Source organism: Boleophthalmus pectinirostris, unplaced genomic scaffold (genome assembly GCF_026225935.1).
Source record: "Boleophthalmus pectinirostris isolate CB_2022bp ecotype Guang Dong unplaced genomic scaffold, ASM2622593v1 HiC_scaffold_21, whole genome shotgun sequence".
In the NCBI taxonomy this organism is placed as follows: Eukaryota; Metazoa; Chordata; class Actinopteri; order Gobiiformes; family Gobiidae; genus Boleophthalmus; species Boleophthalmus pectinirostris.
This window is the reverse complement of record NW_026571175.1, coordinates 5,796,653-5,823,532: the sequence shown is the minus strand read 5'-3', so window position 1 is coordinate 5,823,532 and position 26,880 is coordinate 5,796,653. Positions and strand designations below refer to the sequence as shown.

Genomic DNA, 26,880 nt, shown 5'->3' with positions numbered 1-26,880 from the left:
GCGGATTCAGTTTGAGTCTCAGCCTCAGGGTTTGTTTGTTAAACGTGTGAAGGAACCAAAACACAACTCCAGGTCTGTTTTTGATAAGGAAACAACATTAGAACAAAAATCAGAAAACAGTGTAATAAAAGCCCTCTACTTTTCCATATTATTTGCTTCTGAGTAGATCATGCATCACAATGATTTCCACTTCCCACAACCACACAACCTGCAATCCTACATTATATACTGTAGACTGTACAGATATTGACAGATTCTGTGGATGTGTGGGTGGTTTGCCTTTCTGTCTCTTTAGTGTTTTGTGCAAATTGAAATCAGTGGCCTCTCACGCTTACAGTGTGTGGGAGCTGTATTAGAATCATCTCTGAAGCACCAAAGGTCATCTGTGAAATGTAATACCGCTAATGAGCTGTAGGAGCACTTTGTTTCTCAGCCCAAAATAGATAACATTAAAACGAGTGTTACAAAACGAAGTGACTGGTTGCTATTGTCACCAGGACCTCTCTTACCTACGGATTTTTCAGAATAAACCGTAAGAGCCGGTGATGTAAACGTTCATTATTCTCTCTTCCGTCCTGAATACATTTGAGCGTTTTCAAGGTTGTCGTTTTGTTCAAATGTAGCACACTTTACTCATGTTCCTCATTGTGTTGGTCAGGTCTCTTACAAAACATGAGCGTAATATATTTTTTTTTTCCATTTAAAAGGCGCTGTAGCTGATTTTTAACGTCTTAAAAACAGAACTGATTCATTTTGCACATTTTACAGTGGTCCAAATGTAATGATACTTTGCAACTGATGCCGTCTACGTTCACAGGGGGTGTGATGCTAACTGTAGGCATGCTCTGTCTGAGGCTTTGTTACACTTTAATCTGAGCTTTAGTGCGACACAATCTGATCAGAAACAACTGACATCTAAAATGGACCGTTTTATATTTTTTCTAAGATTTCCAGACGATATAAAAACATTTTTGGCAGTGTTATTGTGTGCTAATGTGTGCATTGTGTCATGGTAAAAGATGAACATTCAGCCATTCACATACATGCAGAACACCCCCAGCGTGATGTCAATGCAAAGTATCAATTCCCCACTTACCTTATGCATTCTGAGCATCCTAATTATTCATAGCGCTATTTCACAACTTTCAGAGTATTCCTTCCCTGTATTCCTAACAACTACTAGCATGCTAATCACACACTTGATACTTTATATATTTGTACACAGTGGACATATTTTGACCTAAAGAGCTGCTTAAACACTGTTTTTGTATGGGGGCAAGACAGTTTTATCAACATGCTCTAGCACAGGGTTTCCCAAAAACTGGGTCACGACTCTCAGGTGGGTCGCAAGAGATCTTTTTTGGGTCGCCTTGTCACGATCTGCATGTAGATCTGCAATATACACGGCTACATTTAATGTCCAAATAGGCGACTTATGGATCCTTTTATTGCTGGTTCAATGACTGTTTTTCATTGTTTAAAACTTGAGTAATACTAATTGTTCAGAGACACAATCAACAATCAATCAACAATCAAATATCCTCATTAATGTTCAGTAATCGTCGAATCCACCTTTATTTTGTGATTTACGAATAATGTCTATTGACTTGGGTTGTGAAGGTTTGACTTTTAAAATATGGATCCTAGAAAAAAAGTTTGGGAAACACTGCTCTAGCACACAGGTAAAACATCTCCATTGTGTTGTATCATTCATAGCAGACATGCTTTACAAGATGCATTCATTCATGGTTTACTTTACTTAGATGACTAAGTACTGAAGGAGACATATTATGCTGTTTTCATGTCCTCAGCTTCTAAATATAACAACAAAAAGTAAAATGAAAATTTACTGTTGTTGTATTTAGAAGTTTTAAGTTTCTATATTACACAAAATTGACTCTTGTGAGCTTTAAGCCAAATTAGAATGCTGTTACGTCATCAAAAACAGACCTGGAGTTGTGTTTTGTTTCATTCACACATTTTTAGTAACCCTTTATTATTACTCTCTTCACATCTACAAAGCTCAAAATGCTCTGTTCCACCTTGTGATATCATGTAGCTGTAGTTTCAAGTTAACAACTACTTTTCACCTTTAGTTCGGTACAGACTGACGATTCCATGGTTGAAATGATCCAAATGATTCTAGTGAAGGTGTATGGAGTTTAAAAACACAGTGGAGCACTTCCTATTACGGGTGTAAAAATATCCAAGTCTTATGATACGATATCGTCACAGTATGTGAACCTCACGGTACAATATTTATTGCGATATCGTGGGAAAGCTCACGATATGGTGGGAGACTCACGATTAGGGATGTAACAATATCCAAATTTCTCAGTACGATATTTTCACGATATACATCTCATGGTACGATATTTATTGTGATATTTTGTGGAGGCAGCTAAAACTGTTAATATGCTACTTTTTCCTCTTAAAATGCCTTGACAAGACTTAATCCAAAGAACTAAGACTTAAAAGTGCTTAGAACTGTTATTTCTTCATGTAGTTTTCACTGAAATGGAGCAAAGAATCATGGTCTATGTAGTTCCCCCTGTCTTTTTTTAGCTGTTGCTGCACCATAACTCTTAATTTAAGTAAAAAGACTTGTAATTCAATATATTGTGATGATCCATGATGTTATTTTGAGAACTTTAACGATATGATATCACGATATTTCGGTTATTGTTACATCCCTACTTCCTATATTATCACATGACATCACAAGGGGGAACAGAGCTGCTAAATATCCAGGGTTTGTGCGTTAAACATGTTTGTGATGATGACAACATTATAGTATAGATCAGAAAATAGTGTAATATGGGCCAATTAATAATAGAAATGGGCTTGAACTGCCTCCTCAGAGCAACATTTCCAATAATCGCAGTACAGAGCGGTGGGCGTTGATAGGCTGTAGGTGAAAACAAATTTTCTGAGCATTAAACCTCAAATGCAGGACAATACATGGTTACACCAACATGCAAGAATGACTCAAAATACAACTTTGAGTGAGCTAATGATGAGGAAGCACCTTTATAATAAGTTTAAGAGCCCATTAAAGTTGAATTTGCATAATACGTCTCCTTTAAGTCATTACTCAAAGTGTAAATTGTCCTCATATTGTTTCTCTACACTCGCTCCGGGGGTCTGAAAGCATTTAAGACTTCAAACAAAAACTTGTAGAAGAAAGAGTGATAAAAATACCATCTTGTTTTGCTGTAAAAGATTGTCAAGCTGCTCTCCTTCAGTTCAGATGCCTTAGTTTCATGCTTCTCTGGTGGACATGCGGTAGTGCAATCTGATTTGATGGTTTCTTATATTTTTTTAAAGGGCCCATATTACACTTTTTTCAGTTCTATGTTATAATGTTGTTTCCTCTTCACAAACAGAATTGAAGTTGTGTTTTGTTTCATTCACACATGTTTAACACACAAACTCTGCAGATTTATTAGGGGTGTAAGCGTACATGTATTCATGCCAAATCGTTTCGGTACGGTACGTTTGGTTCGGTGCAGGGCAGTGCACAAGAGAGTTCACGCGATTCCTGCAGTACTTTACAGTTAGGGCGGCCGCCTTGACAACAGTTGCCCCCCGCCTTGACTACGTCCCTCCAAACCACGTGAATCCTCACAAAACTATTTGGTTGTTGCGCCCTGGTCCTCACTTTTGCCTTTTGCCAGCACAGAATCTCTGCGACCTCTGTCCCCCCCGAAAGGGTATTTTCAGCCACTGGGGACAGATCTGCACTTACTGCAGACAATGGGTACAAGTTGTTTTTTCTGGAGATTGAGTAAAAGTTCATGCTGGAACTGTTAGTGCTATGCTTTACTTTTTGAAAAGTTTTGTTTACTGTTTACAAGGAATTTATTCTTATAATGTTTCACTAATTTGTTGCTTATTTGAGAATATTTTATTTAAATTATTAGCTTATTACCAAGCAACACTTTGCCTTTATTTTATTTCCCCATTTGTTTAATGTTAAAACAATTGTTAGTTTAATAAACACACAAATAAACAACAAGCAAATGATTTTGCATTTTGTTCCCAAACTGCACCGAAAATGAACCGACCTGTGACCTCAAAATCGAGGTATGTACTAAATTAGTGGTGATTAGGCTTTCTCTCAAACAGAAAACACTGTTCCACCTTGTGATGTCATGTGGTGATACAGGAAGTGTGCCACTGAGTTTTTAAAATCCATACATCTTTACTCAAATCATTTGGAAGATTTCAGATCCAGAATTTCCAAACTGTACAGAATTTAAGGTAAAAGGAGCTGTTAACTTGGAAACTACCTTCATGACATCACAAGTTGAAACAGAGCATTTTGAGTTTTGGAGATGCAGACAGACTAACCAGGGTTACTCAAACATGTGTGAATGAAACAAAATACAACTCCGGGCATGTTTTTAGTGAGGTAACAGCATTATAACACGGCTAAAAGCTCACAAGTGTCAATTTCTCATAATATCTGCCCTTTATAATATATATGTACCTATATAACAAATACTAAATAAAATAAATTAATCATAATAAACCTTTCAACCTTTTTTATTCCCCGCACTGGAACAGTGAAAGTTATCAATGTTGAATCCAAATGCCTTGCATGCTTTTCCAGTGGACATGCCATATATAAAACCATCTGCTTTTACTGGATTATAAACACATCATCAACAAAATCCACTGCATTCTCATCAACCCTTGTGTTTTATCTTTGTTTGTCCCACAGGCAGGTATCCCTCTCCAGGCTGTATCCCATGCACACTCCAGGGGGCGCTCCATGCACCTCCAGCCTCCTACCTGTCCTCCTCCTACTGACGTGTGCTACATGTGTCCGCTGCAGTGAGCCCAAAGCCGTGAGACACAAAGCAAAGGTACACAAACGCTGTTATTTCTGATGGGAATAGAAAGGCTGTCCTTTGAAATGGAGCTGACAAGAGGCTCGAGATGGGATCAGAGAGGATAGACTGTCATTTCTGATCATCGTCGCTGTATTAAAGGTGTGGTAATACAACTGTCATTAGAAAGATATGGCTGGGGAAGAAGAGGATTACCTGTAAAATCTGTAATTCAACTTAATGTCTGTTATCAGTAATGGATATAGGCTAGAGCTGCCATGAACTAAAAAACTGTCTGAAGAAAGGAAAGAGACACTAATATAGGAAATATATGCTACATTCACTCCCATAAATAAAAAAAAAAGTACTACTTAGACACAAGATGCCACAATAGCAATGCTGGTTATAATTCCTTATCAAATTCAGGCCTGCACTAAACTGTTTAATTATTCAACCACACTGAGCTTTTCACAACTCTCAGAGGCCAGAGTGGAGTTTTGCCATCACAATAATGCTAAAAAACAACAGTATGCTTTAAAACATCAGCTTTACTTCATAGTTCCTAGACATATTTATAATTTAGTGTAGCCTAGGGGTCTTAAAAGTCTTAAAAAGGTCTTAGATTTCATGTTCCTAAATTAAGGCCATAAAAAGTCTGAAAGTCTTGTTTTTTTCACAAAGGTCTTAAATTTCATTAGCCTATTCTTTTGTATACTCAACCGGGCTGCAGTGCAATGTTAAATGGAGGGTTGTTGGCCCCGGCTGCAATGAGTAAACAATCAAAACAACAATCAAAAGACGGTGGATGGATCATGGGGAAGTGTAGGGTTGATGCACAGTGGCTCTTAGATTCTAGATATAGTACAACTATAGGTAGTTGGTTAGTCATTATTAGAATTGGATCTGGTGTTTTTCGCCACGTAACGGGTGCGATGTTGGTCATAATTTTCATTTAAGTGGTCTTAAAAAGGTCTTAAAAAGGTCTTAAATTTGGCGTAGTCAAACCTGGGGATACCCTGTAATTAGATATAGACAGCCATCTCATTTTGATCCTAGCTGTTGTACATATATTCTACTGGGCAAAACTAATTTTACTTTATTCCCAACATTTGACAAAAATACATTCCAAAGCATAAAAACAATCTTGACTTTCTTTCTGTCACTTTATTTGCCATTGTGGCTGCTCATTCTAGTGTGAAACCCTGTCCCTGTCCCTTCCCTAAATGCCCCTTGTGCCTGGTGCAGTTGTTCTCACCTGATGCGCCTCGACCTGCGCTGCCCCCCACAGGTCGGCGAGGCGTGGGTGCGTGGGTGGGCCCAGGCTGTGGATGGTGCTGTTGGGCGTGGCCTGCAGTGAGGCAGAGGCACTGTGCATCTATAGAAAAAAACACACAGAAACATTTTAGATGTAAACATCAGTATCACTGCAAGTGGTTAGGTTGTATAGCACATTGTAGGACTGCAACAATGACACTTGTAATGCTCTGTGCAGTCAAAGCCTCTTAAAGCACTACACTGAAGTCACTGACTCTGCACTTGGTGGTGGTGATACTATTGTAGCCACAGCAGCACACCACATTCATACTAAACACACTTTCTGACCCAATATTTAGCAGGAACAGGGAGAGAGCAGAGAGACATTCCTCAAACTGTTGAAGCGCAGCATTAGAACTAGAGGGAGATAAATAGAATGACCCACTTTTTATATTACAGACTGTACACACCACCTCCAGATTCAAAGTTCAAGGCTCTGCTTGGACTACAAAGCAGCTATTTTGGTGCCATGTTATCTGGGTTATACTGGCATGTTATACTCTATTATGGATTTAAATGAACAACATCATCAGCATCGATACTGCAGGCTGCTGTATTTATATATCACTGTCATGAGCATTTCTCAGTACATTCCAAGAAAAGAAAAAGAAAAGGTGTGGTAGCACTGCAACTGTGTTTGCTTATTTCAAGACAATAAATAACTTATAATAATAAATAAATGAACAATAATTATTAATAAAATACATAATTAATCAATCGTGTTTTTTTTCATATTCAATCATATTGTAGAATATATGTGGAACATACCAATTATCACATGTATCTCCATATCCTAATATTATTGTATTGGTGCAGCTTTAATTAAACATTAGTGCGGTTGTCAAAGAGATTAACAATAACAATGAAAACCTAAATATGATATCTTTTGAGTGGTGAAAAGTCTTCAAAATGTTACATATATGCTGTAGAAGTCTAGCCTGATTCATCAGCCGGTTTCACTTGGTTTCACTTTGTAGAAACCGTCTGACCTCACAGCATTAGGATTCGCTGTTATTTGGTCATGACGTATGTAATGCGCTGCTAACGGGGCTAAATGGTATATTAAGCGTTTCCCAAATCCCGTAGGAAGAAGGGCAATAACGTTTTTCATTAACGTTTAACATTCTCTTTGTTCCGGCTTTAAATCCTCGATCTTGGGAACCGTTGACAACACTGAAAGTATGGCTCTTCGCTGATTGGCTGGTACCCGAACTTGCACTTACGGGGTTTTTGCGAACTGTCTAGTTGATTTTGATTCCTGACCTAGTTGGTGAAGAGAAATGAAATTGAGCAGAGGCACTAGGTGGCACCAGCCTGGCTAGGAGAAGTCCTTGATACAATTGAAACTTCAAATACAATGGAGCTCCCTTACGCAGTAGAGACTCTTTATACTGTAGAGCCTCATGAAGTAGAGTCACCTGACACTGTAGACCTCCATGATACTGTTGAGACTCCAAATATCATAGAGCTGCCTGATATAGTAGAGCGTCATGGTGCAGTAGAGTCTCTTGTTGCTGTAGAGGCTGATGCAGTAGAGACTGACAGAGTACACACTCCTGACACAGTAGAGCTCCTTGATATAGTGGAGTCTGTTGAAATAGAGTCTCCTGATGCTGTGGAGCTCAGAGTTCTTACAGAGTCGCTCTCTCTTACCAGATCCAGGGGCAGATCTGCCTTTTGCCGCTTCACCAAGTGGATTTGAAAAGTCTTTTCTAGGAGGAAGACTCACTAAGAATGAGTCATTCCTCTCACTCAATAAGTTTGAAGTTAGTCATTGTCATAATCATCAGTCCAAAAAACCTCACCAGACCCACCTCAAACTGACGTCTCAATTTTGACAACACGTCACTCACTCCATCCCCACTCATCTGTAACCCTGGCAACTTCTTTGACCCCAAACCTCTCATTTGAATCCCATATTGAACAAATAACACAGACTGCATTTTTCCTTCTTAAAAACATTGCCCATCCATCTCTCACTTTCTCTGCTGCAGAAACCCTAATTGTGCATTCATCACCTCCAGAATCGACTACTGCAATATCTTTATGGCACACATTCAAAAATGTTCAATAAACTGCAATACATCCAAAACTCCGCTGCCCGCCTCCTCACACACACCCAGTCCCAGGAAAACATCACTCTTGTCCTCCAGAACCTCCACTGGCTCCCCATCCCTCAGCACTTCCACTTCACTTCCTCCTTATCACCTTCAAAGCCCATCACAACCAGGCCCTGTTCTACCTCTCAGATCTGCTGCACCCCCACACTCCATCCCACTCCAACCGCTCCTCCAACACCAACCTCCTGTCCCTCCACTGTAGGACCCAGTTCCGAACCTGAGATCTCCCACCTCAAATCTGTGACTGCACTGAACCCACCAACTTCAAGAAACTGCTCAAAACCCATCTATTTAGAACCACTTTTAATGCCTAGCCTGCTTTTAAATCATGTCTATATTTTGTCTATTACCTTTGTATACTCTTTTTAGTTGTATTCTTTCTTCGTACATCGTCTTTTAGTGTTTAAAAAAGCGCTTTCTAAATTATTATGATTATGATGATTATTATTATGATTGTTATTATTATTATTACAAAAGTCCTTCTGCTTGAACATGTATGTAGCTTTGTAATTGTGTATAAATTGTCAGAGGTCAGATGCTCTGGAGTGGACTCTTGAGGAGGTGACTCGGGGAAGACGCTGAAAGGCTGTTGGTCTGCGGCCAGGGCAGACAATGGCCCTGTTCATATCTGCTGTGGACAAGGCCTAAGCCTTTTTTCTGTATTCCAAAAACTCACCGGGCTTTGCAAATGGATTATTATTTGTCATCAAGAAGATATATCATTTTTCATAACTGTGCATGAAAAGAGAAAACAAAAAGCACTTGGCTTTGTAAAAGACGTCTTTGAGAGTGGCACCTCGCATTGTCGTCCTGTTTTCTTCTGCACATTTTCCTTCCTCAAGCTTTGTCCAGATGGCTCAAAGGAGGAAATGTTGCTCCTATATCCACTGTGTTTGGCCGCTCACTGTGCCAGATGTGCACAGAAGCATGATGTGAACATGAATGGCATTATATCGTGTTGATATAAACCCACACAGGTAACTGATGAGCAGAAGCACAATACTGGTGAAAATTGCTAACAAAATCCATTGATTCTATAATTGTATTTGGTCAAACAAGATATCAAAAGCCTACAGTATTTTTTCAGTAATATTTTACTTAATAAATTTAATAATCTTTAAAACCATATGTGTGACTATCCTAGTCCACCTAATGGCAGATTTACCCTGATATGAACTGATCTGTGTTTCACCAAATCTCGCCACACCAAAGGAGGACATAACCAAAGAGCAGTGTATCATATATCAATAATATACTAACACTTTTCTTACTGAAGAAGTCCCTTGTTCTCATTAAGCATTATAACTTGCGCAACTCCACAGTATACCATCATACCGTGTTATTTTTTGTCACAGTTATCATACTGTCCCATCCCTAATGTGACCTTTATAGCGTATACTGTATTGATGCTTTGCAGTGACATGACGCTGGGGGTGTTCTATAATGCAGTGTTTCCCAAACTTTCTTTCTGGGGACCCATATTTTAAAGTCACAAATCTTCACAATCAAAGTCAATAGACATTATTCGTAAATCTTAAAATACATTTGTGACCATTACTGAACATTAATGAGGATATTTTATTGTTGACTGAGTGATCGTGTCTCTCTGAACAATTAGTACTGTATTTTCCACACTATTAGACACTCTGGATTATGAGGCGCACTGTCACTGAATGGTCTATTTTCAAACTTTTTTCACAAATAAATCGCACTGGACTTTAAATGAAACACAACAGTTGGATGGGTCAGTGGGACTTTGTTTGGCGCGTTCACGGTGACTCTGGGCTTTGTTCAGTTGTGGCGTGTAGGGAGGGTGCTGTCTGGGACCAACGGATTGTTGGTGTGTTCGCAGTGACTCAGTTGTTCAGTCGTGTCTAGAAGTGGCACACTGCACTTGCTTTTTCGGTTCGTTCCTCCGTTCCGTTCCTCGTCGGAGTGGAGTGATGAGTGTGTCTGTGGGTGTTTTTCTCTGCGTGCTCGCTGTCTGCTCCGTGCGTGTTTGCGTGTGCTGCGGGTGGTGCGGCTTTTTTAGTTTACTGAAGTCGTGATGGGACACCCGAGTGGATTCGTGTATAGGGTGCTCTGGATTGCGGGGCGCGCAGTCGTTTTTTGATGGGGTTGGAGGCTTATGAGCGTGCCCTATGGTGCGGAAAATATGGTATTACTCAAGTTTTAAACACAATGAAAAACATGCATGAAGAAGAAGTGATTAGCGGGGGTGCGTGAAGATATATGTATATTGCAGACCTACATGCAGATCGTGTCAAGGCGACTCAATCTCTTGAGGGTCACGACCCATTCTTTGGAAACAATGCTATAATGTATATTTTGGCGGAATGTTCAACAGTTTCCACGGTGAGACAATGCACACATTAGCAAACACAGCCAAACATTTTTAGATGCTCTGAAAACTCAAGAAACAATACTCAAGTTTCGTTCATGCTGCTGTTTAGGTGTTCAACAAAAACTAAACATGTCAGCTAATGCTCGCTTGTTAGTAACTGTAATTTTATGTGAGAGGCTTGTTTAACAGCACAGATCAGCTCAACTGTTCTAGTTCCAGCCAAATCAGCTCATTCTGATCAGATTGTGTTAAAATAAAGCGTAGTGCTTTCGGTTAGCTTCACACCTCCAGGGAATGTTGATGACATCAGCTGCAAAGTCTCTATTGAATCATGCGGGACCCTGTGATTCCCAGCACCAATACAGGGTTTGCATTCTAATGAACTCACCCACTAATTACAAATCAGTGCTTTTGAACCTGGGTCCTGATTGGTGAAATGATTTATAATTAAAATGTTTAGTACGCAGCATCTGTATTATCACTTATATATCACTTATTATAACTTGAATCCTTAGCCATTGTTAAAAAAAAACTAAAAAAAAACAAAAAAATAACTTACATTGAATATACTAAAGATGCACTATGTAACTTTTTGGTTTTGATATGTCATTGCTCTCTCTGGAATATTCCACAATATCACATTAAAGATTTATTACTAAGATTTATTTATTTATTTATTAAAGATAGATTTATTCGATTACAGGTGATTTTACTGCTCATAAATACCTAGAAAAAAACAGGCATGCTGACTGTATGTGGGGTCACCTCTCCACCAATCTGACCTGGTTTGGTCTCCATGAAGATAGAAAGTTTTAATACCATGCTGTGAAACATTGTTGACAAAGCAAGAACATCTCCATGAAGAAAAACATTTGACAGACCATCCACCAGTAAAGTTACACATTGCACCTTTAAATACAAGGAGCCCCAGTACTACCATCATAATACAAAGACTATTACTAATGTGTTAACAAGGAAAAGGTAGTTATTTTCATGTTGCTTTATGTGAGTCCCTCGTCTGGAAGTCTGCTGAATTGATTCGTTTGCAGAACTACTCAACTGTTTCTTGCTTTGAAAATGTTCCTATTAAAACACACCACCCACTGAAGCTTTGCTGAACAATATCTTCCCCTGGGCTCCTGACATTTTCATTCTCAATAAGGAGCAGAAAATACCATCTCCTACTGCCAAAACAATGACACACACAATGCCATTGTAAGTGTCCAATGTGCAGCCAGCTCTGGAGGAGAGGGTCAGCTCCAACTAACTGGATAACGCGAAAAAGTCAGCGAGAAAGATTGCTTCTGTCGTCATGATACTAAAATGTCAAACTTGAATGTAATTTACATCGCAAGAGTCATTTATTTAATTGTATTATGTGGTTTTATACTACATCTGATATAAACCAAGACCATTCAAAAAGTATTTATGAAAGGTCCTACTTCAGTATTCATACTCAAATAAGCATCTGATACTAGTTTCACTATCTGTGTATTGATTCTTTAGACTAGTTTAGTGATTTGGAGTGAGATTGTGAGTTTGGTAAACTTATGTTGTTTATGCTATAATGATCTGAATAACTGTTAATATGTGATGTTAACATTTTAACAGTTAACATATTCTGTTGTAATTACTATAACTTGCCTTTCAAGATGGGTTCCTGGTCTCTGATTTTACAAAATACATTTCACCAAAAAGTGCGACTTATAGTCCGGTGTGACTTATATATGTTTTTTTCTTCTTCATTGCGCATTTTTTGGCTGGTGCGACTTATACTCCAGAGTGACTTATAGTCTAAAAAATACAGTAAAAGATCAGATTTGGGGAAATATCCAACTGAAACTTTGCAGCAACATCGCAATAGGGGTGTCCTATATGTTTGTGTAGTGTGAAATGTTCAGTAGTTACTATGTAAACATTAGCAAACACTGGCAGACATTTTTATTAATTTTTCTTTAAATAGTCTGAAAAATACAAAATAGATTTAAACAACATATTTTCAAGAGCCTGTGATCAATATGAGCGTTCATGGTCCTGTTTAGGTGTTTAATTTTCAACAAAAATGTGAGAGTGACTAAAACTGTTGGCTAATGCTGCTAATGACTGTAATATTATTTGAGAGGGACTTGTTAAAAGTAAAAATCATCTCACCTGTTGTAGTTCCAGCTAAGTCAGTTCTTTCTGGTCTGATTGTGTTAAAACAAAGCTCAGATTAAAGTCTAACAAAGCCTCAGACAGAGTATGTTAACATAACATATTAACAGTTATTCAGATAACTATAGCATGAACAAAAGAACATTACGGAACTCTCCATCTCACTCCAAATCACTAAATCCATTGACTTCTTCATCCTCAGTGTCACTTCTGAGCAACTCCGTGACCTCCGGAGGTAAAAGGAGTGCCGCTTCCACTTCTGTGTAGCTGTCGTCAGACTCAGCATCAATTCCTGTTAGAATTATTAGAATCCCGACAGGATGGTTTTGGTTGTCACTGAACTCCAGGCTTTGTCTACTCATCCTGTTTCTTCCAGGAAAGTTGCATAGCGCACCCTCCACGTTCCTGTGAAGCTGTGTTCTCCATCCCTGCCATTCGCCAGTCCCTCACAAGTTTCTCGCTCACTTGAACTTTCTTTCAGCTGCTCAATTACCATTTTTGACTGAATATTTCATTGCTTGCAGCAGGACAGCATCTTTTTCTGTAGGAGACATGCTCAGCAGAGTGCACAGTGGTACAGGAGTAATAGGAGTAGCAGATACTGGCACACAAACCTAAAGCGCCCTCTCACGGCCGTCAGTGTGAAAATTTGAATATATAAGTCGCACTGAAAAAAAAATAGTTGCAGGACCATCCAAACCATGGAAAAAAGAGCGACTTATAGTCCGAAAAATACAGTACTTATCTCATGTAAAACAAAGATATATATTTTGCTTTGAATGTTACGATCATTCTGGAGAGGTGATGTCTTCTGCATTTGAGAGACATGTGATACAAATTAGATGCTGTGGTTGGATCGTCTTAAGTTGGGACGGAGATTTTTCACGCTCTATGGTCCAATTTCAGACTGTTATGGATTCGAACAGAACGTAGAAGGGGCTGACTTTTCAGACAACAAAAGTTACAAAATGCGTCTTTAAAGCAGTGTCACAGCTTTACTGACATAACCTAATCTGTGTCTTTAAACCTACTGAAAAGAAGACAAATTAAATATATATTGCCCATAATGCACAGCGCGACGTGTTACTTCTCATCTGCAGAGAGCTCCCTTCTCTGAGACACAGCGTTTGACCTTTAGCAGTTATTATTTCATAGGCCTGCTGTATTTAACGAGCTCCGAGTCAGACCAAACCCCCCCCTCTCCCTGTGTCACACTTTACCCAGACTTCATTCAATTGTACAAAAATCCTCCAGCTAATGATTTATACAACACTGGCTGCATATTAAGACCAAGGCGGGTCTGAAAAGCACTAAAAATTTCTAGGAATCTTTCTCTCGTCAATGAATAAAAGATGGAGGGCATATTAAAGAATTTGTCACAGTAACATGATCAATACAGCTGCAGTGGGTTTGTGACATGAGGTGAAAGATGAGGGTAATAACAAAAGCAGAGACAGCTCAAAACAGAAAGGGGCTGGGACAGACTCAGTGATTTTTAAAGACGGTATAGATCTGTTGTGTTCTGGTTCTGTATTACATCTCGTTGTGTTTTGATGTGTACCAGGGTTTACTGCAAATCTACTCTCATAAAATCCTACTTTTTTGTAATGTCATTCTACAATTTGCAATTCTAAAATCTGAAATCAACTTTGGTTTTGGTTGAATTGGATGGTACAATTTAAAAGACCCATGTTACATTATTTTCTGATCTGTTTTATCATCTTGTTTCCTCATCACAAACAAATTGGAGTTGTGGTTTGTTTTATTCACGTGTCTAATGCACAAATCCTGCATATTTAGGCTTTATAGGAGTTTTTACTCAAACTGATAACACTTCATTCCACTAACACTCTTGTGATGTCATGTGGTAATACAGGAAGTGCTCCACTGTGTTTTTAAACTCCATACACCTTCACTAGAAACATTTGGAGAGCTTATGACCTGGAATTACTAATCTCTACTGAACAAAAGATAAAAGGTAGCTGTTCACTTCAAAACTACTGCTTCATGACATCACAAGGTGGAATAAAGCATTTTGAGCTTTGGAGACTCAAACGTGTGAAAGAAACAAAACACAGCTCAAGATATGTTTTTAAGGAAGTAACAACATTCTAATTTTACTTAAAGCTCATAAGAGTTAATTTTGTGTAATATAGTATCTTTAAACCTATTTTTCTTAGGGCTTCTCTTTTTGCTATGAGCGATACTATGTCAGACCGTGCTGTTGTAAACTGCTGTAGCTGTTTGTATGTTGAATATGGATATCTTGTTACAGCAGGGCTGTGCTATTAATCAAATTGTAATTAAGTTCTTTTTAATCATCACTGATCAGCCTGGGTGTTTTTAATGGAGATGTCTCCTGCCAGTCCACTGTCAGTAAAAGCATGTGGTTAATTATTTAAAAAACATATTGTCTATGTTTATGTAGCTGTTGCTGCTGGTTGCTGGAGCTGTGTGTCATGTTTGTACAGACATATGACCTGTTATGTTTACAGAGATACAGAATTACCTGTCGTGGTATAGCTATAGACATATATAGATATTAAAGTGACCTATTTTTGCTGTAGTTGCTGTAATAACTGTTGTAGCTGGTGCAGCTGTTGGAGCTGAGTGTTATGTTTGTACAGACATACAGAGTTGCCTATACATATAGACTCTAGAGCAGGGGTGGGCATTTTTTCCCCCTTGGGCCACATGAGAAAATTTGAAATATTGTGGAACTTTACTTTAACTCAGTTCTGCATAATATTAATTGTATTTCTTTATTTAAAAAAAAAAAAAAAGCAGTAAATAGTATTGTTTTGACAAGCTGGTCAGACTGGTGAGAGTTTATGTTATGACTAAGCAATAAAAAAGGGAGGCCGCCTTACAAAAAATGTCATTTAAAAAAACACCTCTAAAATAAAAGCAATGCAGCTTTAGTCCATGAGGTAAAATTATCAAATATGTTTATTTTGTATTTCCAAATGAGCTGAAACAGGCCGGTCAGAGTCAACGAAAGGGCTGTATGTGGCCCCGGAGCTGGACAATGCCCAGATCTGTGCTACAGTGACCTGTTGCTGCTGTAGTTGCTGTAATAACTGTTGTTGTTGGTACTGATGCAGCAGTTAGAGCTGTGTTTGAATAGAATGACCTGTGTTATAGTTGTAGGCATATACAGACATACATAGTGACTGTGTATAGATGTTAGAGTGACTTGCTGTGATATAATTATAGACTTCTATAGACAGAGCTGTTGCTGCTGTAGTTGTTATGTTCACTTAGACATAGAGGTTAGAGTGACCTGTTGTGATATAATTATAGACACGTAATAACATATATAGACAGACATGTTGCTGCTGTAGTTGTTATGTTTACACAGACATATAGATGTTAGAGTGACTTGTTGTGTTATAATTATAGACACGTATAGACATATATGGACAGACCTGTTGCTGCTGTAGTTGCTGTAGTAGCTGCTGTTGTTGGTACTGGTGCAGCTGTTGGAGATGTTGGAGCTGTGTTTGCTGCTGGAGGACGAGCTGAGCCTGATGTTGAGTCAGGAAACTGTTGACCGTCCCCTCGAAGCCCTCGCCCGGGGTCCCACACGCTCCACTGCCTCCTGAGAAGAAACACACACACAAACACACACAGGGAGAAGAACAAGATGTAAGAAGACCTCCATTTTAAAATATGCTGCAAATGCCATACACTGAGACCATCTGAACTCATGCCAAGTATTCAAGATTCATTAAAGTGTTAAACAAACCATTATATATTCCTGTTGAAATATTATTAAAGGCACACTAAGATTGCATGTTTTTCAAGGCATTTTCTTTGCAATTAAAAACACCTATTATTGAATAAATGCAAAACAAATACGTCCTATATCATGCTGTGGAATATTTTAGGTCAAGCGATATCTTTATCCAGGAAAAACTCTGCACTTGTCTCCTCCAGTGAGCAGTGCGTACCTCCAGCCATGATGTAGGAGCTGGCTGCGGGGGAGGCCATGCCCGAGGGCTGGCTGGTGATCGGGTCCCAGGCGTCAGACGAAGAGAGACAGTACAGGCCCTGGGACACGTAAGAGTGAGGCCACACGTCTGCAGAGGAGTGGTGCAGGATCTGATCTGAGGAGCACGGAGGAGAGGAGGCAGAGAGGTGAGTGACCAGGAGAGAGAGAGGGGGAGAGAGGGGAGAGTAACCGGGACAGAGAGGAGAGAGAGAGGGTGAGTGACCAGGACAGAGAGGAGGGGGGAGTATCCAGGACAGAAAAAAGAGACAGATGGGGGAGAGTAACCGGGAGAGAGGAGAGAGGGGAGGGGATAACCAGGAGAAAGGGAAGCGAGAGAGAGGTGAGTAACCAAGAGAGAGGGGAGAGAGAGGGGGGAGTGAACAGGAGAGAGGAGAGAGAGTGACCAGGAGAGAGGAGAGAGACAGAGGGGAGAGTGTGTTGCATAAATGAGTTTCCTACCACTAAACAAGTAACAAAACTGTAGCTCTGTAACAAAATAATTTCGTAAAATATACCAAAAAATACTCTTGGCGATAGATATTGATACAGCAGACAGTGATATCCATACTGTATCATCACATTAAATAATATAATATATTGATATATTTCAATATTTTTGCACACCACTAGAGGGGAGAGTAACCAGGAGAGAGGGGAGAGAAAGAAGGGAGAGACCAGGAGAGAGAAGAGAGAGAAGAGTAACTAATAGAGAGAGGAGAGTGGGAGGGGAGAGTAACCAGGAGAGAGAGAGGGAGAGAGAGAGAGAGGGAGAGAGAGAGAGAGAAAGGTGAGGGACCAGGAGAGAGAGGAGAGTAGCCAGAAGAGAGGAGAGAGAGGTGAGTGATCACTAGAGAGAGAGAAAGAGAGAAATATGAGTGACCAGGAGAGAGAGGTGAGAGAAAGAGAGAGGTGAGTGACCAGGACAGAAGGGAGAGAGAGAGAGGGGAGAGTAAACAAGAGAGAGAGGAGAGAGAGAGGGGAAAGTAACCAGGAGAGAGAGAGGAGAGAGAGACGGGACAAGTGACCAGGAGAGAGAGGAGAGTAGCCTGGAGAGAGAGGAGAGAGAAAGAGAGAGAGGAGAGAGACCAAGAGTGAGGAAAGTCAGAGACGGGGTGAGTGACCAGGAGAGCGAGGAGAGAGGTGATTTATTTCTATCATTTGCTGTGGCACCAGTATTGCTCATTTTTAATAACAGAAATGACTAGTCAAGGTCTACTGAAGCTCAGCAGTGTTTTGTTTATTTCTTCTGTTCGTTTTTTCATATTATTTTTGGGTTTGCTGTTGTGTACAATTTGCTCCCAATTATGTATGGGATGATAGCGTGATATTAAAGTGGCATCATTTCGTGTTTCAGGCCGAGCGATTCCTTCATGATTTGAAGCATTTGGCAGTCCAACGGTCCTCAACAGTTAGCAGTAATGTAATTCAAATTACTGATGTTTCTGAATGGGACAGGTCTTCACAAAAACCTCCAACCAGGAAGAATGTTTTTTTTTTTTTTAACCTGAAACCCATGAACACCACGAGGACGAGCTCATTATTTCCCTGGGTCTGGTTTGTTTTTGTTCATAATGCAGGTCTATCACGTCATAAATAACCATGAGGGGACAGTCTGAAGTCCATGTAAGTCCATGTAAGTCCATGTACGCCTGTTCCAGTATACAGATCTAATGAATGTAGGGGACTTGTTTTGCCCTGACAATTGCTCAGAGAGATATTATTGTAGACTTGCCAGACAACAGTTTGAGCAGTGGCCAAAAACACAGCAGCAGTGTTTCCCCAGACGAAAGAAGTCCTTGAGTTGTACCGACAAGGGCAGCTCTGGGCTTTGTTTATCTGTACAAAATAAAGTGTTTGCGGCACTTCCACCTCAGCAGGAGCCTGTGGTGTAAAGATAGGATTCGTGCAAAGAGCTGACCACAAACTGTGTTCTGGTGCTACTGGGGTCAGACGGGGTGGTCTAATCTTGCCTCTGCAAATTGGTGCTTTCATTGTGTTTTATCATTCACTGAGCAGCTGAAACATCTCCACCTGAGGCTGCAAAACAACTACACGATTCAGGGTGTTGCTAAAAACGGCATGTCCCTGGTTACACTATGGTTAATGGGTAGTGTCAGGAGCAGGCAGAGCAGAAGATGTTAAGGTTGCCAAGCTAGTCAAAACTACACTCTTGAAAATTGTTACTTAAGCCCTATTTGCACAGGGTTAGTATGACCTGTGGACCTTTTTTTGTGATTTGTAATAATTGCGGAGGATGCCTGAGATCTTAACCCCGTGTAAATACACCATGTCTATCATTTGTAAAGTAAAAATTCCTCTGCCTACTATATTTCACCAAACACAGACGCCCAGTGATAATACTAGTCCCGTGCGAATCTGCTCAGTGTTTGTTGTAATTGCCCGTCTTTTCTATCTCTTTTCTTTCCGCATTCTGTTCTGTGTCAAAGTGAGTAAAATATAGTAATTTACGAACTTTGCTTATCCCGTTTAAATGCACTGCAAGTAACAGAGCAGGACGGTAATTTGCAAATTACCAGACATCCCCAGGTTGTACTTATCCCGTGCGAATAGAGCTCTGTATCTCTGATTTCTGATGGCTGTGATTGGCAGGCGGATTAACCAATCAGAGAAATGCGTGGTCCGTTTGTGAAATGTGCGCCTAATAGTCCAACAAGGTTCATTTGGTCGTCTGATAATTTATGTTATTAGGTTATTTTTCAGACCAAGAATTTGTTTTCATACTTTACAATTTTGACTCCCTGCTGTCTTCCTCAGAGTGGTCACATGATGGTGCTGTGACATGTCTAGTCAGCTGATTTATGCAGGTTTTGGCGCTGTTTTCTTACCGGTGGAGGCAGGATCACAGCGCCATCTGCAGTCGCACTTCCTCAGGACAGTATGCCAGGTGTGTGAGAGTTTAGTGCGGTTAAGGCCTGTCACAATAATTACTACATCGATATATAAAAATTGAAACAAATTTTTTGGAGTCAATATTAATTGTATGTACATTTAATTTAGCCTGATTCGCCGGTTTCACTTTGTTGGAAACCATCTGACCTCACAGCATTAGGATTCGTTCACTCGACAATACGCAGGTACTTTTTATCATTTAACCAATCGCTGCTATTTAGTTGTGACATATGTAATGCGCCACTAATGAGGCTAACTGGTATATTAAGCTTTTCCCAAGTCCCGTAGGAAGAAGGGCAATAACGTCTTTCCCCTTGATAAAATTCACCGAACATTCTCTTTGTTCTGGCTTTAAATCCTTGATCTCAGGAATCGTTGACAACACAGAATGTATGGCTCTTCGCTGATTCGCAAAAACCCCAAACTTGCACTTCTGGGGTTTTTGCGAACCATCTAGTGTATTTTGATTCCTGACCTAGTTGCTGGAGAGAAATGAAACTGAGTGGAGGCACTAGGTGGCACCAGCCTGGCTACATTTTATTTGCACTTCTGAGAAAATTATGGTTTGTTTTTGGCTATATGATCAAATTTGAATTGTAGAAGGTTGAATTAATAACTTATTTGACTCATTACAGTTGAAAACTAACCAAAAAAAAAACAACTTAAAATTCTGCTGTTTATTTATTGCAGCTTAGGATATTTTTTAATAATATTTCACGTTCAGAATAGTTTTTGTGTACTTTTTGTGACATAAATTTGTTTCAATATTATTGTTTATTGTCTATATTTACTTAAAGGTGCACTGTGTAACTTTTTGTTTGGTGGATCATCACCTGTTTGTTTCTATGGGTATGTCCTTGCTCTACCTGGAATGTTCCACAGTATGACATTAAACAGGTCTAACTTACATTTATTCAAGTACAGGTGGTTTTATAGCTCAAAAATACCTCGAAAAACAGATATTCGGACTGTGAGTGGCATCGCATCTTCACAGATCTGACCTGTAACTTGATCTAACTTGGTCTTCATGAAGATAGAAAGGTTTAATTCCAGACTGTGAAACGTTTCAGACACAATAACATGGAGAAAAGCGCTTGATGGACCCTCCACATGAAAAGTTACACAATACACCTTTAAGCAATATATCGCACTTCAAAATTTGTTAACATGACAGGCCTAGTGGCTATAGAGTAAAAAAAGAAAAGAAAATACCAGAGGAAAAAACACAAATGTCTGCAGAAACAACAAACAAAACACCAAACTAACTTATTTATCTGAGGTAAAAGAAGTAGAATCTAAATCATACCAGTATATTCAGAGGAGATGACATGTGTAACAAATGAGTGACTGTGATTGACTGGTATGGATCTATTCAAATAACTGGATAGGGTATTGTTGCTTAGAGATGTCTTGAGTTGGTGTAGTGGCCAGTCACTGGTACTAAAGTGAAAAAAACCCTCCTGCCTACAAACTGCTTGTGTTCGGCTGACAGGGCACCTACAGTTTTCAAAAAGGTCGGATTTTGAGCTATTTTTAGATGATAAACTTTTTCTCAGCTCAAAATCCTTCAGTTGTCTTTTTAATCATTAGCTCCAGCTCCGCTCTAGCTCCTCTCACTCTGATTGATCAAAGTGATCACGTGATAAACAAGACTGCGGTCTTTGAGAGCGGTTGCGTGCACCCGTATGAGAAAAGAGCACTATTCAATGAGCAGGGAGCCACCGGAAGCCACCCAGCCAGGTTAGGCTAATCTGGAGACATGCGCCATTGAGCTCAGGTCACTGACTTGAATGGGCAGCCAAGTTTAGACCCCAGCGCTTGTTGGTCGGTCCTGAGCTGTTGTTTATATGATGACGGTCTGAACAGAAGACGCAAAAGTGGCGACACGTCTTCACTTTTTATTCTGCATTTAGATAAGCTTTTTCGGGAGGAAATCTGCGTGTGTGGAATTCGATTGGGTATGCATGTCAGGTGGCTAGGGGGTGATGAATGTGACGTAAACGTGTACGCGATGTGAGCAGATCTGACCAGAGTTTTGAGTCTTGGGCAGTGTAGGCAGAAACGCTACAGCAGAAAGTATTCAACTTTTCCAGAGTCCAAAGTGGTTTCAAATTTTTGCGTATTTAAGCCCCCAAAATGCCATCATGTCTAAACGAAAGGCACTTCCGATAAAATATTTTGTCATTTTTACCCGTAAGCGTTCTCGTGTAAACAGGCTCTAAGTTAAGACAGTTGATTAATACACAGAAAACCATCCAACCAACACTCAAACACACACACACGATATTCATACTAGGCAATGTGGGTGAAATGTCTTGCCCAAGGATACAACCACAGTTTTAGAAAAGTAAGAGGGACAGACTTGTCAAGCATGAAAATGTATCCAACAAAGCACTGATGTCCAAACTTCCATCACCCCTACACTTTCTATACATTCATTTAACATCAATAACCTTGCTATTTCTTTTTATCTGTCTGTTAAAACATTTATATGGGAAGGCCACTACTTTCATAAGATACACTTTACATTATTTATCCCCTACAGAACTCTCTTATTGTCTGTGCGATATTGTTTTTTTGCGCGTGAGCCTCGTAGCGGTGAACCCAGCTGCGATCGGTGGCCGTCCTCCAAAAGTCCTTTCCAGCCGGTCGCCTCCATAACTGACACGTCTATTTTTAGCTGCAAACAAGACTCTAATTTTCACAAACCTCCACTGTAAGCACAACAGAAGCACCCGGCTCCACATAACGTATAGACCGCCACTGTGTAAGGTCATGTCCTGCACTATTTCTATAGCCTGAGACATATTTATGAACGCAGGAGGTTTTCTGTGGTTAAGTTAATCTAAGGCCTCCTCAGGGGATTGTGGGGGAAACAGTATTACCCGAGTGATAAAGCATGACCACAGCATCGATAAGTCATGGTTAAGGGTTGAAAAGATACATGGCCCAGATGAGCAGAAGGTCAAAAGGAAGATTAGTAGATCCTTACAGTAAATAAGATTCATGTTATTGATGCAGATTACAAAATAGAAGATTTCAGCTATTAAAGGTGGAATGTTACGCAAAACTGAATCTTGTGAGCTTTAAGCCATGTTAGAATGCTGTTACCTCCTCAAAAACATGCCTGAAGTTGTGTTTTATTTCATTCACTCACGTTTGACTCATCCGTTATTATTATCTGACAACATCTCCATAGCTTAGGGTAATGACCGAAAGGACGAGATCGTGGGTACAAGCGGTTGAAATGAGTTTCCTCCGCAGGGTGGCTGGGCGCTCCCTTAGAATTAGGGTGAGGAGCTCAGTCACACGGGAGGAGCTCGGAGTAGAGCTGCTGCTCCTCCACGTCGAGAGGAGCAGCTGAGGTGGCTCGGGCATCTGTTCCGGAGGTCTGCTGGGCGCCTCTCTCGGGAGGTGTTCCGGGCATGTGCCACAGAGAGGAGGCTGGAGGGACTGTCTCTCGGCTGGCCTGGGAACACCTCAGGATCCCCCCGGAGGAGCTGGAGGACGTGTCTGGGGTGAAGGAAGTCTGGGAGTCCCTACTTAGACTGCTGACCCCGCAACCCAGCCCCGGAGAAGCGGAAGAAAATGGATAAATGGATGGATGTCCAGAGCTTAAAATGCTCTGTTCCATCTTGTAATGTCATGTAGTGGTAGTTTTAAATATGCAGGGTTTGTGTGTTAAACATGTGTGAATGAAACAAAACACAACTCCAGATAAGCTTTTGATCTGACTTTGAATGCAAACTTGTTAAAACTCAAACCAGCACTGATTTGTCTGTATCAAAAACTCAAGAGAAAGACCAAACACAGACATTCACAGATGTTAAATTATGTATCTCTGCCCATTGCTCAGTTGGCGCCGCTGCTACCCGGAGTTACATCAAATCAAAAGCTCCTTCACATACAAATGAACACTGAAGCCAATCCCCATGTTAAAGCATATCAAATTTCAAGAAGTTTATTTTATGATACTGCGTGATCTATCTGCTCTCCTCCCCAGTACCGTGTAAAAGAGGAGATTTGGTGCTCACTAGGGGCTTACCAGAACCACACAAAATCAGCGAACTGCCTGCGGTGTTCTAAAATCTTCACGCCGAGTTGCTAAGTGATCGATGGCATGAACACGGAGCACTGCATCTCCTAATTATACGTCTATGGCCTGAACATTAGAACACAGACTTAAATGTTGCCTAGTTACAATGACTGTGATAACTAACTTGATCCAAAAAAGGTATATAGTGTGGAAACAGTGTGCACATTCTCATGTTATTAGTTATTAAAGTTTACAATTTTACATAACGCAGTGGTAGAGTGGTTCTCCAGCAGTAGGAACGTAACGATATCCAAATCTTTCGGTACAATATTATCACGATATGCATCTCACGGTACGATATTTACTGCGATATTTTGAAGAGGCTTATATAATTGTAGATCAGACACATTTTTGCTTTTAAAATACCTTGACAAGATTTTGGTGTGAGTTATTTCTGTCATAATCCCAAGAATTCAAGTAAAAAACATATTTCTTCATGGTGTTTGCACTGAAATGAATCAAGGGAGATGTAGTTCCCTATGTTTATAAGCTGTTGCTATGATAAAACAATGCATTTAAGCGAAGGAACTTGTAATTCAATATATTGTGAGACTTTTGACAATACGATATCACGATATTTCGGTTATTGTTACATCCCTACTTAGCAGTAAGTAATTTTCTTTGTTTTGTCTATATCTATAAGCCACTTACTCAGATTTACACATCTACAATAATATCAAGATGGTTTTGATAAAGAAGTTACAGTAGTGAGTTTTACCTCTGCTGGTGATGCTCTCTTGATTAACTTCGCTCAGATGGGCCACACTGCCGTGGTTTGACTCCGCCCCCACACTGTCCCCATCCAGAGAGTTCCAGCCAAACAGAGTAGCCTCGGAGATGGCAAACTGCTGCATGATTCCTGTAAGAGCAAAAACAGAACACTTAAATATATACACTATACGAGTCAAAGGTCTGGACACACCTTCTCTTTCAATGGTTTTTCTGTGCATTTACTATTTTCTTCATAACAACTAAAGATATCAAATATATGGCGCAAGAAAAAATATATAACTCTAAATATGCTTTATATGTATTATTCAAATGCTCAAAGTAGCCACCCTTGCCTTCTCTCAATGATTTTCAAGATAAAGTCCCTGAAATTCACTTCAAAGCTGTGCCTTGTCAGGGTTCATCACTGGAGTGCCGCGAGTGCAAAGCAGCGGCGATCAAAGCCATTTAGAAGAATCGGAAATCTAAAACATGATTTTCAGTTATTTCACACTTTTGTCTTAACTGCCAACCAAGTGCCCAAACTTTTGACTGGTAGTGTATAATATGTAAAGATACTAATTACGGGGATAAGTCTAACTGTTTTTATTAAAGTAAGACATCAAAAGTGAAACATCTTAAAGCTTGAATCAATGTCACTTCAGCCTTTCTTAAATTAAGTGTAGAGTGAAGGAAAAATGATGAAATTCTAAAGCGACATCTCGAAAAGTGGCATGTAAAACTAATGCATTATTATTATTAACAAATTTAACATTATTTTACTCTATTTTCACTGAAGTTTTTCCTAGTACTGGACAGTTCTCCATTTACGTGTTTCCTTTGAATGTTGGTTAATCTGTCTGTTATTAATCTGTGTATCATTCGTTATAATGTTTTCTTAATCATTTGTCTTCAAAACCAAAATGAAAAAAAAAAACGGATAACAATTTGTTTTTTCAGTTTTCGTTTTTTTGTTTAAATGAATAATGGAAAAAAACGGATAATAGCGGTTTCCCATTTCCGTGACTTAAACTGAGATGTCGGATTGAACCAGGACTAAACCACGACTAAACTGTTTTCAGTCCTGGTCTGGTCCCGGTCTCAGTTCCAGTCTTAGTCCCAGTCTCAGTCATGGTCTCGTCCTAGTTCTGGTCCCGGTATGGTCCCAGACTTAGTCCTGGTCTGGTCCCGGTCTCAGTTCCAGTCTCAGTCCCGGTCTCAGTCATGGTCTCGTCCTAGTTCTGGTCCCGGTATGGTCCCAGACTTAGTCCTGGTCTGGTCTCGATCTAGTCCCAGTCAGTAACGGTCTCAGTCCCAGTCTCAGTCCCGGTCTAAATCCTGTCTCAATCACAGCCTGGTTCTGGTCTGGTCAAGGCCTCAGTCCTGGACCTGTTTTAGTCGTAGATCAGTCCTGGTTCAGTCTGACATCTCAGTTCAAGTCACGTATCATTTTGATTTTGGAGTCAGATAATGAATAATAATAACAAATAAATAATGGATTTATATTGAAAAACAAATGAACCAATGATACACGGATTGTTATTGACCAAGGACTGTTTCACTGTTCATTTTTTAACTTTCTGTGTCTGTTAAATTGACAATTTTGTGAAACCCTGTGAGGCGACTGCTGTTGGGATTTCAGGCTTTACAAAAAGAAATTGGAAAACCATATTAATCAATACAAAAATACTGACTCCCCTTCGAGAAACAGATATTAACTGAAACTAAAAAACTACCTGTGTATCTCTTTTTTTGTTTTTTGTAATACTGATGTTGAACTTACCTGCAGCAAACCGTGCCTCCTTCTCCCCGTCGCTCAGATCACTGTAGGCATCGTTCTCCAGTCGCCTCTGCTTTTCTCTCTGGAAGTTGGATTTCCCCAGCGGTCCAGCAGAGGGTGTGCTCCAGCTCTGCCATTCTATCATATGAGCCACCCTCCCCTGCGCCATGGCCGTGGGTTTGGTCACCTTATCCTTCATAGACCTGGTCACACCTGCGCAGCCGACCGTTAACACAAAATACAGTCAAAACATGAAGAGCTCTCAGGTCCTGGGGCGGAGGTGAGGAGGGGAGATGGTACGGACAGATGCAGACGATAACGGGGAATAGAAATGTGTTGAGATGAAGGTAACATAGGGATTTGATATCAAGTTTGTGATGGTTTTATAGCTTGGTTAAAGGGATTCTGGTTTTTCATGTATTGATGGGTATGTTAACGGTGATTCTTGTGAGCTTTATGTCAAGTTATACTGTTGTTACCTCCTCAGAAACACACCTGGAGTTTTGTTTTGTTTCACTCACACATGCTTGGCCATTCTGTCTGCATCTTCAAAGTTCAAAATGCTCTATTCCACCTTGTGATGCCATTTATTGGTAGTTAAGTTAACAGCTCCTTTTACCTTTAG

General features: G+C 40.0%; 1 protein-coding gene across 1 annotated transcript in view; it reads right to left on the bottom strand.

Annotated features, from left to right (window-relative positions):
* Window positions 1-26,468, bottom strand: part of LOC110162158 (uncharacterized) — a 39,202-nt gene extending 12,734 nt beyond the window's left edge. The window contains exons 1-7 of the mRNA XM_020927015.2: window positions 26,259-26,468; window positions 24,486-24,626; window positions 16,687-16,876; window positions 16,363-16,365; window positions 16,192-16,313; window positions 7,357-7,367; window positions 6,106-6,210 (exon numbers count right to left, since the gene is read on the bottom strand). Of these exons, the coding sequence (XP_020782674.2) occupies window positions 6,106-6,210; window positions 7,357-7,367; window positions 16,192-16,313; window positions 16,363-16,365; window positions 16,687-16,876; window positions 24,486-24,626; window positions 26,259-26,454 (768 nt within the window). The 5' untranslated portion in view covers window positions 26,455-26,468. The remainder of the gene's footprint in view (window positions 1-6,105; window positions 6,211-7,356; window positions 7,368-16,191; window positions 16,314-16,362; window positions 16,366-16,686; window positions 16,877-24,485; window positions 24,627-26,258) is intronic.
* Between the last annotated feature and the right edge of the window lie 412 nt (window positions 26,469-26,880).